Source organism: Nerophis lumbriciformis, linkage group LG18 (genome assembly GCF_033978685.3).
Source record: "Nerophis lumbriciformis linkage group LG18, RoL_Nlum_v2.1, whole genome shotgun sequence".
In the NCBI taxonomy this organism is placed as follows: Eukaryota; Metazoa; Chordata; class Actinopteri; order Syngnathiformes; family Syngnathidae; genus Nerophis; species Nerophis lumbriciformis.
The window spans coordinates 4,450,709-4,470,012 of NC_084565.2; the positions used below are offsets into that span (position 1 = coordinate 4,450,709).

Sequence of the window (19,304 nt, forward strand, 5' to 3'; positions counted from 1 at the left end):
CCACCTGAGAAGCTTAAAAAATGTGTCTCCTCAGTTCCCAAACGTTTACTGAGTGTTGTTAAAAGGAAAGGCCATGTAACACAGTGGTGAACATGCCCTTTCATTTTTCATTTCAACATCTACGGTCCATAATATCATCAAAAGGTTCAGAGAATCTGGAGAAATCACTCCACGTAAGCAGCATGGCCGGAAACCAACATTGAATGACCGTGACCTTCGATCCCTCAGACGGCACTGTATCAAAAACCGACATCAATCTCTAAAGGATATCACCACATGGGATCAGGAACACTTCAGAAAACCACTGTCACTAAATACAGTTGGTCGCTACATCTGTAAGTGCAAGTTAAAGCTCTACTATGCAAAGCAAAAGCCATTTATCAACAACACCCAAAAACGCCGCCGGCTTCTCTGGGCCCGAGATCATCTAAGATGGACTCATGCAAAGTGGAAAAGTGTTCTGTGGTCTGACGAGTCCACATTTCAAATTGTTTTTGGAAACTGTGGACGTCGTGTCCTCCGGATCAAAGAGGGAAAGAACCATCCGGATTGTTCTAGGCGCAAAGTGTAAAAGGCAGCATGTGTGATGGTATGTGGGTGTATTAGTGCCCAAGACATGGGTAACTTACACATCTGTGAAGGCACCATTAATGCTGAAAGGTACATACAGGTTTTGGAGCAACATATGCTGCCATCTAAGCGCTGTCTTTTTCATGGACGCCCCTGCTTATTTCAGCAAGACAATGCCAAGCCACATTCAGCACGTGTTACAACAGCGTGGCTTTGTAAAAAAAAGAGTGCAGGTACTTTCCTGGCCCGCCTGCAGTCCAGACCTGTCTCCCATCGAAAATGTGTGGCGCATTATGAAGCGTAAAATACGACAGCGGAGACCCCGGACTGTTGAACGACTGAAGCTCTACATAAAACAAGAATGGGAAAGAATTCCACTTTCAAAGCTTCAACAATTAGTTTCCTCAGTTCCCAATCGTTTACTGAGTATTGTTAAAAGGAAAGGCCATGTAACACAGTGGTGGACATGCCCTTTTTCCAACTACTTTGGCACGTGTTGCAGCCATGAAATTCTAAGTTAATTATTCTTTGCAAAAAAAAATAAAGTTTATGAGTTTGAACATCAAATATGTTGTCTTTGTAGCATATTCAACTGAATATGGGTTGAAAATGATTAGCAAATCATTGTATTCCGTTTATATTTACTTCTAACACCATTTCCCAACTCATATGGAAACGGGGTTTGTATACAGCGCTTTTCTATGAACTAGATAGGACATGATGTCACATCGTGAATATAACATGTGATTGGGGGTTTTGGATAGAATAACCCAGCATAATACAGAATTCCCAGAATCCTTAGCGGTGTTGTCAGGGTGTGACGTCCTCTGCCATTGCGTCCAATAAGTCGGCGTCAGCGTAGAGCAGGAAGCCTGAGAACAAACTGTCTGCCCAGCCCGGGTCGGCAAATAAACCGTTCTGGTCGTGGTAGAAGACCTCCATCCACACCTGGTCTTCAGGGTCCAGGTGCATCAGCGTGGACCCAGAAGCCACGTCGTGGTTGCCCGTGTTGGCGTCGTAGGTCTTGAGGCGATACTGCCCGTTGTGCACCAGGGCGATGGCCAGGTGTTTGTTGGCCAGTGTGACGTGGTAGGAGAAGTAGTAAATGCCCGGGTAGACACACGTGAACTTGCCCGTCTGGGGACTGTAGTGGCCACCCTGGTCAAAGAGCACCTTGTTGAACTTGATGGGCGTGTTCTCGACGGGGTAGCTGCTGGTGATCCCCGCTGAGAACGCTGACTTGGGCGCCGTGTCGCCGCATCGGCATTTTCCCGCAGTGCCGGCAGTCCCGCGTTGGCCCTTTTGTCCTTTCTCGCCGCCATGGCTAGCGCCCGGCGGGCCCGCTTCTCCATTCTGTCCCACAGGACCTTGTTTACCTGCAGGGCCACGCCCACCTCGCTCGCCAAGCTTACCTGTAGCCCCGACTCTGCCTTTCAAACCTGAAACACAACAATAGATTTTTTACTAATGCATACTTGCCAACCTTGAGACCTCCAATTTCGGGAGGTGGGGGGTGGGGGATGGGGGGCGTGGTCGGGGGTGGGGCGGGGGGCGTGGTTGGGGTCGTGGTTAAGATATATATATATAAGAAATACTTGACTTTCAGTGAATTCTAGCTATATATATATATATATATGAAATAAATACTTGAATTTCAGTGTTCATTTACAAACTACAACTCACAAACACTTTAGAGTTAGGCTCCACCATCAGAATGTGTACTTAAACTTATAAAGATCGCATGGATATTTTTCAGTGAGTTGATTCACCAAAACTAACCTGTTATACAGGAGGAAAAAGCACACAGGACGTTTTAATTGTTCACAGACTGGTCGCGCTCATCAGAATGACAAGACACTTCCGGTCTGCAGGTGATAGCATTCAATTGGGAAGAAACGCCCTACTGCCCCCTACTGACCAATGTGAATACTGATAAATGTGTAATGACAGCTCCAAAAAAACGAATTCAAACCACAAAATAAAATAAATAAATCAACACAAAAATGTGACACATTATGGGTGGGTCACATATGCATGTACAGTAGATGGCAGTATTGTCCTGTTTAAAAGTGTCACAACATTGCTGTTTACGGCAGACGAACTGCTTTACGGTAGACACTGTTGTTGTGTGTTGTCAACACGTCACTCAGGTCCGCCTGAATTTCGGGAGTTTTTTGGGAGAAAATTTGTCCCGGGAGGTTTTCGGGAGAGGCGCTGAATTTCGGGAGTCTCCCGGAAAATCCGGGAGGGTTGACAAGTATGTACTAATGGTACATTTCTATTGGTATATTTACTAATGGTGTATTAGTAATGGTGTATTAGAAATGGTATATTAGTAATGGTATATTTAATAGTGGTATATTAGTAATGGTATATTAGTAATGGTATATTTAATAGTGGTATATTAGTAATGGTATATTAGTAATGGTATATTTAATAATGGTATATTTACTAATGGTACATTTCTATTGGGATATTTACTAATGGTATATTACTAATGGTATATTTAATTATGGTATATTACTATTGGTACATTTCTATTGATACATTTTGTCGGAGGCAGATATTTACATATATCCGAATTTAAGTGTTACTTCTTTTTATTTCATAATCATATTACAAAACAGCTAGTGTTTTTCTTCCAATCGTGGTCTTTTGGTTGTCTGCAACACTGTGTGCTTAACCTTGAATGAGGAATGTTATAAAGAGAGATAATGGGCATTTGTTTTGGCTAGAGAGACATGACTGCCAGGGACTTAAGATGGGAGAGGGTTTTTCGGGGGGGGGGGGCAGACCATCTTAGCGGCGCGAGTGAATGTTCTATACTGGACTGGTCTCAATGTATATATGCAAAGCTTTGCAAATATATTACAAAATACCTATTCTGTCTCTGGTGGTTTTTCTACTCAGCTTTAAGTGTCGTAAAGAGCTTGGGAGCGACTTGTGACTTGAATTCCCTGGGAGGAACAACTGGTCCAAAACGCAACAATTTCTATTGGGATATTTAGCAATGGTATATTTAGTAATGGTATATTAGTAAGGGTGTATTAGTAACGGTATATTAGTAATGGTATATTTAATAATGGTATATTTAATAATAGTATATTAGTAACGGTGTATTAGTAATAGTATATTAGTAATGGTATATTGAATAACGGTATATTACTAACGGTATATTTACTAATAGTATTATTCTAATGGTACATTCAATTATGGTATCTTACTAATGTTATATTTGCAAATGTTATATTTACTAACGGTATGTTACTGATGGTATATTTTATACTGGTGTATTACTAATGGTATATTTGCCAGTGGTATGGATATTTACTAGTGGTACATTTAATGATGGTATATTTTATATTGGTATATTACTAATGGTATATTTACTATTAGTACATTTACTATTGGTATATTTACAGATGATATATTTACTAATGGTATATTACTATTGGTATATTTATTATTAGTATATTTCTAAACGGTATTGTTAATTATGGTATTTTACCAATGGTATATTACTAATGGTATATTTACTAACGGTGTATTACTATTGGTATTTTTACAAATGGTTTATTACTAATGGTCTAGTACTAATAGTATATTTACTAATGGTATGTATAGTAATAGTTACTAATGCTATATTTACCAATGCTACATTTACTACTGGTATTTTATTCAAAGTATATTTACCAATGGTATATTACTAATAGTATATGTACTAATTGTATGTTACAAATTGTATATTTCCCTAATGGTAGATTTACTAATAGTATAGTTACCAATGGTGTATTTATCAATGGTGTATTTACTAATGGTATAGTTACTAATGGTATAGTTACTAATGGTGTATTTACTAATGGTGTATTTACTAATGGTATAATTACTAATGGTATATTTACTAATGGTGTATTTACTAATGGTGTATTTACTATCCCCTATGCTCTGGTCCAGCTGCACCAAACACTTAACACTTAGTAAACACTTAGTAGACACTTAATAGACTCTTAGTAAACACTTAGTAGACACTTAATAGACACTTAGTAAAGACTTATTAGACACTTTATAGACATTTAGCAAGCACTTAATAGGCACTTAGTACACACTTAGTAGACACTTAGTAAACACTTGTTAGACACTTAAACACTTAGTAGACACTTAGTAGACACTTAGTAGACACTTGTTAGACAATTAAACACTTAGTAAACACTTAGTAGACACTTAGTAGACACTTAGTAAATACTTGTTAGACACTTAAACACTTTGTAAACACTTAGTAGACAATTAGTAGACACTTAGTAGACACTTAAACACTTACAAAACATAGCAGACACTTAGTAGACACTTATTAGACACTTAGTAAACACTTACTAGACACTTAGTAAACACTTGTTCGACACGTAAACACATAGTAGACACTTAGTAAACACTTGTTAGACACTCAAACACTTAGTAGACACTTAGTAGACACTTAGTAGACACTTGTTAGACAATTAAACACTTAGTAAACACTTAGTAAACACTTAGTAGACACTTAGTAGACACTTAGTAAATACTTGTTAGACACTTAAACACTTTGTAAACACTTAGTAGACAATTAGTAGACACTTAGTAGACACTTAAACACTTACAAAACATAGCAGACACTTAGTAGACACTTATTAGACACTTAGTAAACACTTACTAGACACTTAGTAAACACTTGTTCGACACGTAAACACATAGTAGACACTTAGTAAACACTTGTTAGACACTCAAACACTTAGTAGACACTTAGTAGACACTTAGTAGACACTTGTTAGACAATTAAACACTTAGTAAACACTTAGTAAACACTTAGTAGACACTTAGTAGACACTTAGTAAATACTTGTTAGACACTTAAACACTTTGTAAACACTTAGTAGACAATTAGTAGACACTTAGTAGACACTTAAACACTTACAAAACATAGCAGACACTTAGTAGACACTTATTAGACACTTAGTAAACACTTACTAGACACTTAGTAAACACTTGTTCGACACGTAAACACATAGTAGACACTTAGTAAACACTTGTTAGACACTCAAACACTTAGTAGACGCTCAGTAGACACTAAGTAAACATTTAATAGAGTTAAATACAAATAAGGCAACAGGGGAAGTAAAGTAAATGTGTACATCAGACATGATCATCTACATCTAAATGTGTACATCACATATGATCATCTACATCTAAATGTGTACATCAGATATGATCATCTACATCTAAATGTGTACATCTGATATGATCATTTACATCTAAATGTGTACATCAGATATGATCATCTACATCTAAATGTGTACATCACATATGATCATCTACATCTAAATGTGTACATCAGATATGATCATCTACATCTAAATGTGTACATCACATATGATCATCTACATCTAAATGTATACATCTGATCTGATCATCTACATCTAAATGTGTACATCTGATATGATCATCTACATCTAAATGTGTACATCTGATATGATCATCTACATCTAAATGTGTACATCTGATCTGATCATCTACATCTAAATGTGTACATCTGATCTGATCATCTACATATAAATGTGTACATCTGATATGATCATCTACATCTAAATGTGTACATCACATATGATCATCTACATCTAAATGTGTACATCAGATATGATCATCTACATCTAAATGTGTACATCTGATCTGATCATCTACATCTAAATGTGTACATCAGATATGATCATCTACATCTAAATGTGTACATCACATATGATCATCTACATCTAAATGTGTACATCTGATATGATCATCTACATCTAAATGTGTACATTTGATATGATCATCTACATCTAAATGTGTACATCAGATATGATCATCTACATCTAAATGTGTACATCAGATATGATCATCTACATCTAAATGTGTACATCAGATATGATCATCTACATCAGGGGTCACCAACACGGTGCCCGCGGTCACCAGGTAACCCGTAAGGACCAGATGAGTCGCCCGCTGGCCTGTTCTAAAAATAGCTCAAATAGCAGCACTTACCAGTGAGCTGCCTCTATTTTTTAAATTGTATTTATTTACTAGCAAGGTGGTCTCAATTTGTTCGACATTTTTAATTCTAAGAGAGACAAAACTCAAATAGAATTTGAAAATCCAAGAAAATATTTTAAAGACTTGGTCTTCACTTGTTTAAATAAATTCATTTATTTTTTTACTTTGCTTCTTATAACTTTCCGAAAGACAATTTTAGAGAAAAAATACAACCTTAAAAATGATTTTAGGATTTTTAAACAGATGTACCTTTTTACCTTTTAAATTCCTTCCTCTTCTTTCCTGACAATTTAAATCAATGTTCATGTCATGTCTGTGTAATCATGTTTTGTTTTGTTTAGTTATTGGACTCTTTAGTTTCTGGCTTTTCACTCCCTTGTCTTGTTTCCATGATTACCCATTAGTTTCACCTGTTCCACGTTTGGACTCATTGTGCACTCTTGTTTGTCACCATAGCAACCCATTAGTTTTCACCTGCCCTCACGACTCACGCACCTGTCTTTAATCATGTCACTATTATTTAAACCCATTGTTGCCAGGAAGTCTGCCTGGCGACATCATACCCCTGACTTTCTGCTTCTCACTCTGTTTACCTCTGCGCACTTCATGCCATGTCAAGTAAGGTTTTTCGATTCATGCCACAGTTAGCGACTTTTGTTCATGTACATAGTTTTTTGCCCACGTGCAAGTCTTTTTGTTTCGTTAGTCAAGTTTGTACTTCCGCCTTGAGCGCGCTTTTTGTTCCTTTGTTAGTGTAAAATAAATAATGTCTTCACCTTCACGCCATGTCTGGTCCAAATGTTCATTTGCACCACGGGAGAACAAACCGTTCAAGTAAAAAAATGTTTTTAATGTAAAGAATAATAAATACATTTTAATTTAATTCTTCATTTTAGCTTCTGTTTTTTCGACAAAGAATATTTGTGAAATGTTTCTTCAAACTTATTATGATTAAAATTCAAAAAAATTATTCTGGCAAATCTAAAAAAATCTGTAGAATCAAATTTAAATCTTATTTCAAAGTCTTTTGAATTTCTTTTAAAATTTTTGTTCTGGAAAATCTAGAAGAAATAATGATTTGTCTTTGTTATATATTCTAACAAAGTGCAGATTGGATTTTAACCTATTTAAAACATGTCATCAAAATTCTAAAATTAATCTTAATCAGGAAAAATGACTAATGATGTTCCATAAATTCTTTTTTGAATTTTTTCAAAAAGATTCAAATTAGCTAGTTTTTCTCTTCTTTTTTTTCGGTTGAATTTTGAATTTTAAAGAGTCGAAATTGAAGATAAACTATGTTTCAAAATTTAATTTTCTTTTTTTCCTCGTGTTTTCGCCTCCTTTTATAAAAATGTTAGTGGCGAGCTAGTTCAAATGGGATATTGTGATTTCACAAGACTGTCTTAGAAGTGATCATTTGAAAATGTTAAATTTGAAAAATTTGCACTTAGAGAAAATATGAAAATAAAATGTTGCATATTGATATTTATCTGTTTCTATATATATTTATTGTGAGAAATCATTAAGATGATCAGTGTTTCCACAAAGATAAATATAATTAATTATTAATAATAACATAGACTTAAAGGTAAATTGAGCAAATTGGCTATTTCAGGCAATTTATTTAAGTGTGTATCAAAGTGGTAGCCCTTCGCATTAATCAGTACCCAAGAAGTAGCTCTTGGTTTCAAAAAGGTTGGTGACCCCTGATCTACATCAACATTTGCCTGAGTGGCTGGACAGGACAGATTTAGATCAGATGGATACGGAATGTAGAATGTTCTGATGATATCATACCTGGGTCTCCCTTCTGTCCCTTTTCCCCTTTCCTGCCGTCTCTGCCGTCTCTGCCAGGGACACCCACGTTCCCGTCTCCTCCCGGGGCCCCGCTGGGGCCGGGCTGGCCGGGGGTGCCGGGTGATCCGGGTACGCTGCAGACTAGACGGGGGGGCGTTCCCTTCAGCAGCTGTGCCAGTCCACATTGGCACATGCAGATCAGCGCCATGACGGCCCACATCTTCACATCTGCACTCACAAAAACATTCCTTCTGACTCCCACTCTGACCATTCTTGTCATGACTTGGTCCTGGGGTTTAGTTTTTCTAGAAGGGAACGGAAAGTTGGCTCGGGCGAGACGGGAATGTGAGAACATATTTATTTAAACTTATCAAAAAAAGTACAAACGAAAAGCGCGCACAGTGGCGGAGAAACAACTTGGCTATGAAAACAAATACTTGCACAAAGGCAGAAACTATGAACAACAAAAAAACACTAACTGTGGCATTAATAAACAAAACTTACTTGGCATGGACAAAAGGAGCAGCGTGAACGATGGATATGAAAAAAGTGTCAGAAATGTGCAGAGCATAAATGTGGGATGTCACCAGAAAGACAAACTGAAAACAATGAACTTAAATACTACAGACATGATTAACGAAAACAGGTGCGTGACTCAAAACGTGAAACAGGTGCATGACGTGACAGGTGAAAACTAATGGGTTGCTATGGTGACAAACAAGAGTGCACAATGAGTCCAAACGTGGAACAGGTGAAACTAATGGGTAATCATGGAAACAAGACAAGGGAGTGAAAAGCCAGAAACTAAAGAGTCCAATAACTAAACAAAACATGACTAAAACAAAACATGATCACACAGACATGACAATTCTTTAATTCTCCGTTCAAACACTACGTATTCTTTTGTGTGTGATTGTTGTTTGGACATTTGATATCACGTTTCAAAGTTAGAATTCCATCTAGAAAGTGTGCACCCCTAAAAACATCAAGTGTACAGTAGGGATGAGAACCTTTGGGAACCGAACGATTCATCAGGATTCCAGCAATATATTATTTGGTGTATTAATTATAATGAGACGTTTTTTAAATGTTGTTTTAAATAAGAAATAAATTAAATCCATTCTTTTAAATTATGACTGATTTCATAAAGAAGATGAATAAGAATCCAAAAACTCGAATCAATTTTTAGTTGACCCAAAAAGCTTCTGCTACAGACATTATTATTATTATTATTATTATTATTAATATTAATATTATTATTATCAATATTATTATTGTTACTATCATCATTCTTCTTATATTAATATTCATGTTGTTATTATTATTATTGTCATTGTCATTATTGTTACTATCAATGTTGTTATTATTATTTACATCATTATTATTATTTTTATTTGTATTGTTAATATTGGTATCATTATTGCTATTATTGTTTTTATTACTATTATTATTGTTATCATCATTGAAGTGAAGTGAAGTGAATGATATTTATATAGCGCTTTTCTCTAGTGACTCAAAGCGCTTTACATAGTGAAAGCCAATATCTAAGTTCCATTTCCAGCAGTGTGGGTGGCACTGGGAGCAGGTGGGTCAAGTGTCTTGCCCAAGGACACGACAGCAGTGACTAGGATGGCGGAAGCGGGGATCGAACCCGGAACCCTCTAAGTTGCTGGCACGGCCGCTCTACCAACCGAGCTATACCGCACCATTGTTATTACTATTAATAATATCATTATTATTATTATTGTTACTATTATTATTTTTCTTATATTATTTTGTGTTATTATCATTCCTATTGTTATTGTCATCATTATTGTTATTATTTTCATCATCATCATTATTATTTTTTTACTATTTTTAAAATTGTAGTTATTATTATTATTGTTTTTATTATTATTATTACTATTATTATTATTATTGTTACTATTATTATTATTTTTCTTATATAATTGTTTTTGGTTATTATCATTACTATTGTTATTATCATCATTATTGTTATTATCATTGTTGTTATTATTCGTATTATTATTGTTAATATTGTTGTTATTATATTGTGTATGTTATTGTTTGTATTATTATTATTGTTATCATTATTATTATTATCATCATTCTTAATATTATTCGTATTATTGTTATCATTATTGTTTTTATTATTAATGCTATTAATATTGTTATTATTATTACTATTTTTATTATTGTTACTATTATTGTTATCATTATTATTATTATCATAATTCTTGATATTATTCGTATTATTGTTATCATTATTTTTTTTATTAATAACGCTATTAATGTTGTTATTATTATTATTATTATTATTATTGTTACTATTATTGTTATTATTATTTTTCTTATATAATTGTTTTTGGTTAATATCATTACTATTGTTATTATCATCATTATTGTTATTATCATTGTTGTTATTATTCGTATTATTATTGTTAATATTGTTGTTATTAATATTGTTATTATTATTACTATTTTTATTATTGTTACTATTATTGTTATCATTATTATTATTATCATAATTCTTGATATTATTCGTATTATTGTTATCATTATTTTTTTTATTAATAACGCTATTAATGTTGTTATTATTATTATTATTATTATTATTGTTACTATTATTGTTATTATTATTTTTCTTATATAATTGTTTTTGGTTAATATCATTACTATTGTTATTATCATCATTATTGTTATTATCATTGTTGTTATTATTCGTATTATTATTGTTAATATTGTTGTTATTATATTATGTATGTTATTGTTTGTATTATTATTATTGTTATCATTATTATTATTATCATCATTCTTAATATTATTCGTATTATTGTTATCATTATTGTTTTTATTATTAATGCTATTAATATTGTTATTATTATTACTATTTTTATTATTGTTACTATTATTGTTATCATTATTATTATTATCATAATTCTTGATATTATTCGTATAATTGTTATCATTATTTTTTTTATTAATAACGCTATTAATGTTGTTATTATTATTATTATTATTATTATTGTTACTATTATTGTTATTATTATTTTTCTTATATAATTGTTTTTGGTTAATATCATTACTATTGTTATTATCATCATTATTGTTATTATCATTGCTGTTATTATTCGTATTATTATTGTTAATATTGTTGTTATTATATTATGTATGTTATTGTTTGTATTATTATTATTGTTTGTATTATTATTATTGTTATCATTATAATTATTATCATCATTCTTGATATTATTCATATTATTTTTATCATTATTTTTTTATTATTATTAATGCTATTAATATTGTTATTATTATTACTATTATTATTGTTGTTACTATTATTGTTATCATTATTATTATTATCATAATTCGTGATATTATTTGTATTATTGTTATCATTATTGTTTTTATTAATAATGCTATTAATGTTGTTATTATTATTACTATTATTATTATTGCTACTATTATTGTTATTATTATTATTTTTCTTATATAATTGTTTTTGGTTATTATCATTACTATTGTTATTATCATCATTATTGTTATGATCATTGTTGTTATCAATTGTATTATTATTGTTAATATTGTTGTTATTATATTATGTATGTTATTGTTTGTATTATTATTATTGTTATTATTATTATTATTATTGTTATCATTATTATTATTATCATCATTCTTGATATTATTCGTATTATTGTTATCATTATTGTTTGTATTATTAATGCTATTGATATTAATATAATTATTGTTAATATTGTCATTATTATTGTTATTACTATTATTATTATTATTGTTACTACTATTGTTATCATTCTTCTTCTGTTGTTATTTTTAATATTGTTATTATTTGTATTATCATCATTATTGTTAAAATTCTTGTTATAATTATTGTTGTTATTAATATTGTTGTTATCATTATTATTATTGTTACCATTATTAATTTGGTCATTATTATCATTATTGTACCTTGTATTTATTGCACACATGGTGTGTGAGCGTAATATTAATATTATTATTATCATTATTATTATTGTTACTATAATCATTCTTCTTTATTAATATTCATGTTGTTATTATCATTATTATCATTGTTACCATTATTAATTTTGTCATTATTGTACCTTGTACTTATTGCACACATGGTGTGTGAGCGCTCACATGAAACTTGTGTCCAACTCGTCTTTGAGCCAAAACATTCCCAAAGTGTGACATGACTCTTGTGTTAGAGGCAAGCACGTAGGAAGGGGAAACAGGAACTTTTCTCAGAGGGAAACGCACGCACACGCACACGCGCACACACACACACACACACACACACACACACACACACACACACACACACACACACACACACCAGTCCAGGAGAAGGTGAAGGAAGGCTCCATGAAGTTGTTGTTGTGTTCAAGGAGCGCCAGAAAAAGTTGGAGCCTCCATAATGGACCAGGGCGAGGCGGGAACACGCGTGTGTGTGAGTGTGTGTGTGTGTGTGTGTGTGTGTGTGTGTGTGTGTGTGTGTGTGTGTGTGAAATGTAGAAATGTTAACGCCACACCATGAACCCATCCTGACCTTTGACCTTTCTGTGCGTTCAGGAGGCTAGGACGAGAAACTTCCAGAAGAAAAAGTGAAGATTTCCCTCAGGGCCAAGATGATGATGTCAGCATGAAAAGAGCACATGTGGATCCAGATGTGCACCAAATGTGTTTAGAAAACATCACATGCTGATGAAGTATTTCAACTAACCCCTTTTTCTGCTGACTAAACAGATCAGGAGTGAAATGCATGATGGGATGTCGCACTTATTTACTGTGTTGGAGCAAAATGTACATGTTTATATATATATATATATATATATATATATATATATATATATATATATATATATATATATATATATATATATATATATATATATATATATATATATATATATATACATACATACATACATACATATATGATCTACATTGTACTCTTTTTTACCTATGTAGTCAAATATCCTCTGGTTGTGATCTATTCTACACCACGTGTTGTAGATAAAAATCATCATGATAACAACAATAATAAGGTTGTAGATAATCATCATAATAACAATAATAATGATGATGTCAATTATAATCATCATCATAACAATACTAATGATGTAGATAATCATCCGCATAGTAACAACAATTATAATAATGTCAATAATAATCATCATAATAACAATAATAGTGATGTAGATAGTCATCATCATAATAACAACAATAATAATGATAGAGATAATAATCATCATAATAACAATAATAATAATGTAGATTATAATCATCATAGTAACAACAATAATAATGATGTCAATAATAATCATCATAATAACAATAATAATAATGATGAAGATAATAATCATCATAATAACAATAATAATTATGTCAATAATAATCATCATTATAACAATAATAATGATGTAGATAATCATCATCATAATAACAACAATAATATTGATGTAAATAATAATTATCATAACAACAATAATAATGATGTAGATAATAATCATCATAACAACAATAATAATGATATAAATAATAATCATCATAATAACAATAATAATGATGTAGATTATAATATCATAGTAACAACAATAATAATGATGTCAATAATAATCATCATAATAACAATAATAATAATGATGTAGATAATCATCATCATAATAACAACAAAAATATTGATGTAAATAATAATCATCATAACAACAATAATAATGATGTAGATAATAATCATCATAACAACAATAATAATGATATAAATAATAATCATCGTAATAACAATAATAATAATGTAGATTATAATATCATAGTAACAACAATAATAATGATGTCAATAATAATCATCATAATAACAATAATAATAATGATGTAGATAATAATCATCATAATAACAATAATAGTAATGTAGATTATAATATCATAGTAACAACAATAATAATGATGTCAATAATAATCATCATAATAACAATAATAATAATGATGTAGATAATAATCATCATAATAACAATAATAGTAATGTAGATTATAATATAATAGTAACAACAATAATAATGATGTCAATAATCATCATCATAATAACAATAATAATAATGATGTAGATAATAATCATCATAATAACAACAATAATAATGATGTCAATAATAATCATCATAATAACAATAATAATAATGATGAAGATAATAATCATCATAATAACAATAATAATTATGTCAATAATAATCATCATTATAACAATAATAATGATGTAGATAATCATCATCATAATAACAACAATAATATTGATGTAAATAATAATTATCATAACAACAATAATAATGATGTAGATAATAATCATCATAACAACAATAATAATGATATAAATAATAATCATCATAATAACAATAATAATGATGTAGATTATAATATCATAGTAACAACAATAATAATGATGTCAATAATAATCATCATAATAACAATAATAATAATGATGTAGATAATCATCATCATAATAACAACAAAAATATTGATGTAAATAATAATCATCATAACAACAATAATAATGATGTAGATAATAATCATCATAACAACAATAGTAATGATATAAATAATAATCATCGTAATAACAATAATAATAATGTAGATTATAATATCATAGTAACAACAATAATAATGATGTCAATAATAATCATCATAATAACAATAATAATAATGATGTAGATAATCATCATCATAATAACAACAAAAATATTGATATAAATAATAATCATCATAACAACAATAATAATGATGTAGATAATAATCATCATAACAACAATAATAATGATATAAATAATAATCATCGTAATAACAATAATAATAATGTAGATTATAATATCATAGTAACAACAATAATAATGATGTCAATAATAATCATCATAATAACAATAATAATAATGATGTAGATAATCATCATCATAATAACAATAATAGTAATGTAGATTATAATATAATAGTAACAACAATAATAATGATGTCAATAATAATCATCATAATAACAATAATAATAATGATGTAGATAATAATCATCATAATAACAATAATTGTTATGTCAATGATAATCATCATAATAACAATAATAATGATGTAGACAATCATCATCATAATAACAACAATAATATTTATGTAAATAATCATCATAACAACAATAATAATGATATAAATAACAATCATCATAATACCAACAATAATAATGATAGAGATAATAATCATCAAAAAAAAAAACAATAATAATGAAGTAGTTAATCATCATAATAATAGGGATGGACATAATAATCATCATAATAACAACAATAATAATGATGTTGCTAATCCTCATAATAGTAATGATGTAGATAATAATCATCATAATAACAATAATAATGATGTACATAATAATCATCATAATAACAACAATAATAATGATGCCGATAATAATCATCATAATAACAATAATAATGATGTAGATAATCATCATCATAATAACAACAATGATAATGATAGAGATAATAATCATCGACAGACATAGTTATCAGTATCAGACTACATGTGACATAGTTATCAGTATCAGACTACATGTGACAGTTAGTATCAGACTACATGTGACATACAGTAGTTATCAGTATCAGACTGCATGTGACATAATTAGCAGTATCGGACTACATGTGACATTGTTAGCAGTATCAGACTGCATGTGACATAGTTATCAGTATTAGACTACATGTGACATAGTTATCAGTATCAGACAACATGTGACATAGTTATCAGTATCAGACAACATGTGACATAGTTATCAGTGTTAGACTAAATGTAACATAGTTATCAGTATCAGACTACATGTGACATAGTTAGCAGTATCAGACAACATGTGACATAGTTATCAGTGTCAGACTAAATGTAACATAGTTATCAGTATTAGACAACATGTGACATAGTTATCAGTATCAGACAACATGTGACATAGTTATCAGTATCAGACAACATGTGACATAGTTATCAGTGTCAGACTAAATGTAACATAGTTATCAGTATCAGACTACATGTGACATAGTTAGCAGTATCAGACAACATGTGACATAGTTATCAGTGTCAGACTAAATGTAACATAGTTATCAGTATCAGACTACATGTGACATAGTTAGCAGTATCAGACTACATGTGACATACTTAGTATCAGACTACATGTGACATACAGTAGTTATCAGTATCAGACTGCATGTGACAAAGTTAGCAGCATTGGACTACATGTGACATAGTTAGCAGTATCGGACTACATGTGACATTGTTAGCAGTATCAGACTACATGTGACATAGTTATCAGTATCAGACTACATGTGACATTGTTAACAGTATCTGACTGCATCTGACATAGTTATCAGTATCAGGCTACATGTGACATAGTTATCAGTATGAGACTACATGTGATATAGTTATCAGTATCAGACAACATGTGACATAGTTATCAGTGTCAGACTAAATGTAACATAGTTATCAGAATCAGACTACATGTGACATAGTTAGCAGTATCAGACTGCATGTGACATAGTTAGCAGTATCGGACTACATGTGACATTGTTAGCAGTATCTGACTGCATGTGACATAGTTATCAGTATCAGACTACATGTGACATAATTACCAATATCAGACTACATGTGACATAGTTATCAGTATCAGACTACATGTGACATAGTTATCAGTATCAGACTACATGTGACATTGTTAACAGTATCAGACTACATGTGACATAGTTATCAGTATCAGACTACATGTGACATAGTTATCAGTATCGGACTACATGTGACATTGTTATCAGTATCAGACTACATGTGACATAGTTATCAGTATCAGACTGCATGTGACATAGTTATCACTATCAGACTACATGTGACATTGTTAGCAGTATCAGACTACATGTGACATTGTTAGCAGTATCAGACTACATGTGACATAGTTATCAGTATCAGACTACATGTGACATAGTTAGCAGTATCTGACTGCATGTGACATAGTATCAGACTACATGTGATATAGTTATCAGTATCAGACTCCATGTGACATAGGTAGTATCAGACTACATGTGACAGTTATCAGTATCAGACTACATGTGACATAGTTATCAGTATCAGACTGCATGTGACATAGTTATCAGTATCAGACTACATGTGACATAGTAATCAGTATCAGACTACATGTGACATAGTTAGCAGTATCAGACTACATTTGACATATTATCGGTATCAGACTGCATGTGACATAGTTACTAATATCAGTTTACATGTGACATAGTTAACAGTATCGGACTACATGTGACATAGTTAGCAGTATCAGACTGCATGTGACATAGTTATCAGTATCAGACTACATGTGACATAGTTATCAGTATCAGACTACATGTAACATAGTTAGCAGTATCAGACTGCATGTGCCATAGTTATCAGTATCAGACTGCATGTGACATAGTTATCAGTATAACATAGTTATCAGTATCAGTCTTACCTCCCATGGAAGATCAGTCCTACACTTTGGTTGACATCTTCTACTTCAGTGATATCACCACATCAGCGTGCTGCCCTCAGACCACTCCAGCTGCATGGACTCCTCCTCCTCAGCATGGACCCGCCCCCTTTCTGTCATGCAGGCAGAGACAACACCAAGTACAAATACACACAATATGAGTATTACCAAGTACAAATACACACAATATGAGTATTACCAAGTACAAATACACACAATATGAGTATTACCAAGTACAAATACACACAATATGAGTATTACCAAGTACAAATACACACAATATGAGTATTACCAAGTACAAATACACACAGTATGAGTATTACCAAGTACAAATACACACAGTATGAGTATTACCAAGTACAAATACACACAGTATGAGTATTACCAAGTACAAATACACACAATATGAGTATTACCAAGTACAAATACACACAGTATGAGTATTACCAAGTACAAATATATATATATATATATATATATATATATATATATATATATATATATATATATATATATATATATATATATATATATATATATATATATATATATGTAGGTATATGTGTGTGTGTGTGTGTGTGTGTGTGTGTGTGTGTGTATATGTAGGTAATAGGTATATATATGTGTGAGTGTGTGTGTGTGTGTGTGTGTGTGTGTGTGTGTGTGTGTGTGTGTGTGTGTGTGTGTGCATGTGTGTGTGTGTGTGTGTGTGTGTGTGTGTGTGTGTGTGTGTGTGTGTGTGTGTGCATGTGTGTGTGTGTGTGTATTCATCATCAATGACATATTATATTTAATTGATGATGTTTACATTGGTGGTATTTTGCTGAGTGAGGGAATGACGTCATCTAAGAACAGATGTTTGGATGTGAAACTGCTGCATAAAGAAGTGTCTTAAATGACGTCATCTCTCACTACAACATGTTGGCAACGTGAAATCTCTTCACAGTTCGAGTCGGACTTTACTGACACCCAGTGGCCAGTGTGAGTACTGCAGCGGATCTTTACTGACACCCAGTGGCCAGTGTGAGTACTGCAGCGGATCTTTACTGACACCCAGTGGCCAGTGTGAGTACTGCAGCTGATCTCTGCACGTTCTCCTGCAGCACAACGGCTGACAAAACAACAACAACAACAACAATGGCTCACAACAACAACGGTTGAAAGAAACAACAATAGCTGACAACAACAACAATGGCTGACGACAACAATAATGGTTGAAAAAACAACAATAGCTGACAACAACAACAACAACAATGGCTGACAAAAACTACATCAGTTGAAAGAAACAATGGCTGACAACAACAACAACAACAACAACAATGGTTGAAAGAAACAATGGCTGATAACAA

General features: G+C 31.5%; 1 protein-coding gene across 1 annotated transcript; it reads right to left on the reverse strand.

Annotated features, from left to right (window-relative positions):
• Window positions 1-1,167: 1,167 nt before the first annotated feature.
• On the reverse strand, window positions 1,168-18,029 carry c1qtnf7 (C1q and TNF related 7). Its single transcript, XM_061978524.2, has 3 exons — window positions 17,938-18,029; window positions 8,424-8,651; window positions 1,168-2,009 (listed from the first exon to the last, which is right to left on the reverse strand). Exons 1-3 carry the CDS (start codon window positions 17,942-17,944, stop codon window positions 1,381-1,383), a joined length of 864 nt encoding a protein of 287 aa, XP_061834508.1. The 5' UTR covers window positions 17,945-18,029; the 3' UTR covers window positions 1,168-1,380.
• Window positions 18,030-19,304: the final 1,275 nt, after the last annotated feature.

Excerpts from the sequence above, each read along its gene's own strand:
- c1qtnf7 (XM_061978524.2), bottom strand. Across the intron at positions 2,010-8,423 it reads GGGACAGAAGGGAGACCCAG|GTTTGAAAGGCAGAGTCGGG; the intron begins GTATGATATCAT and ends GTTGTGTTTCAG.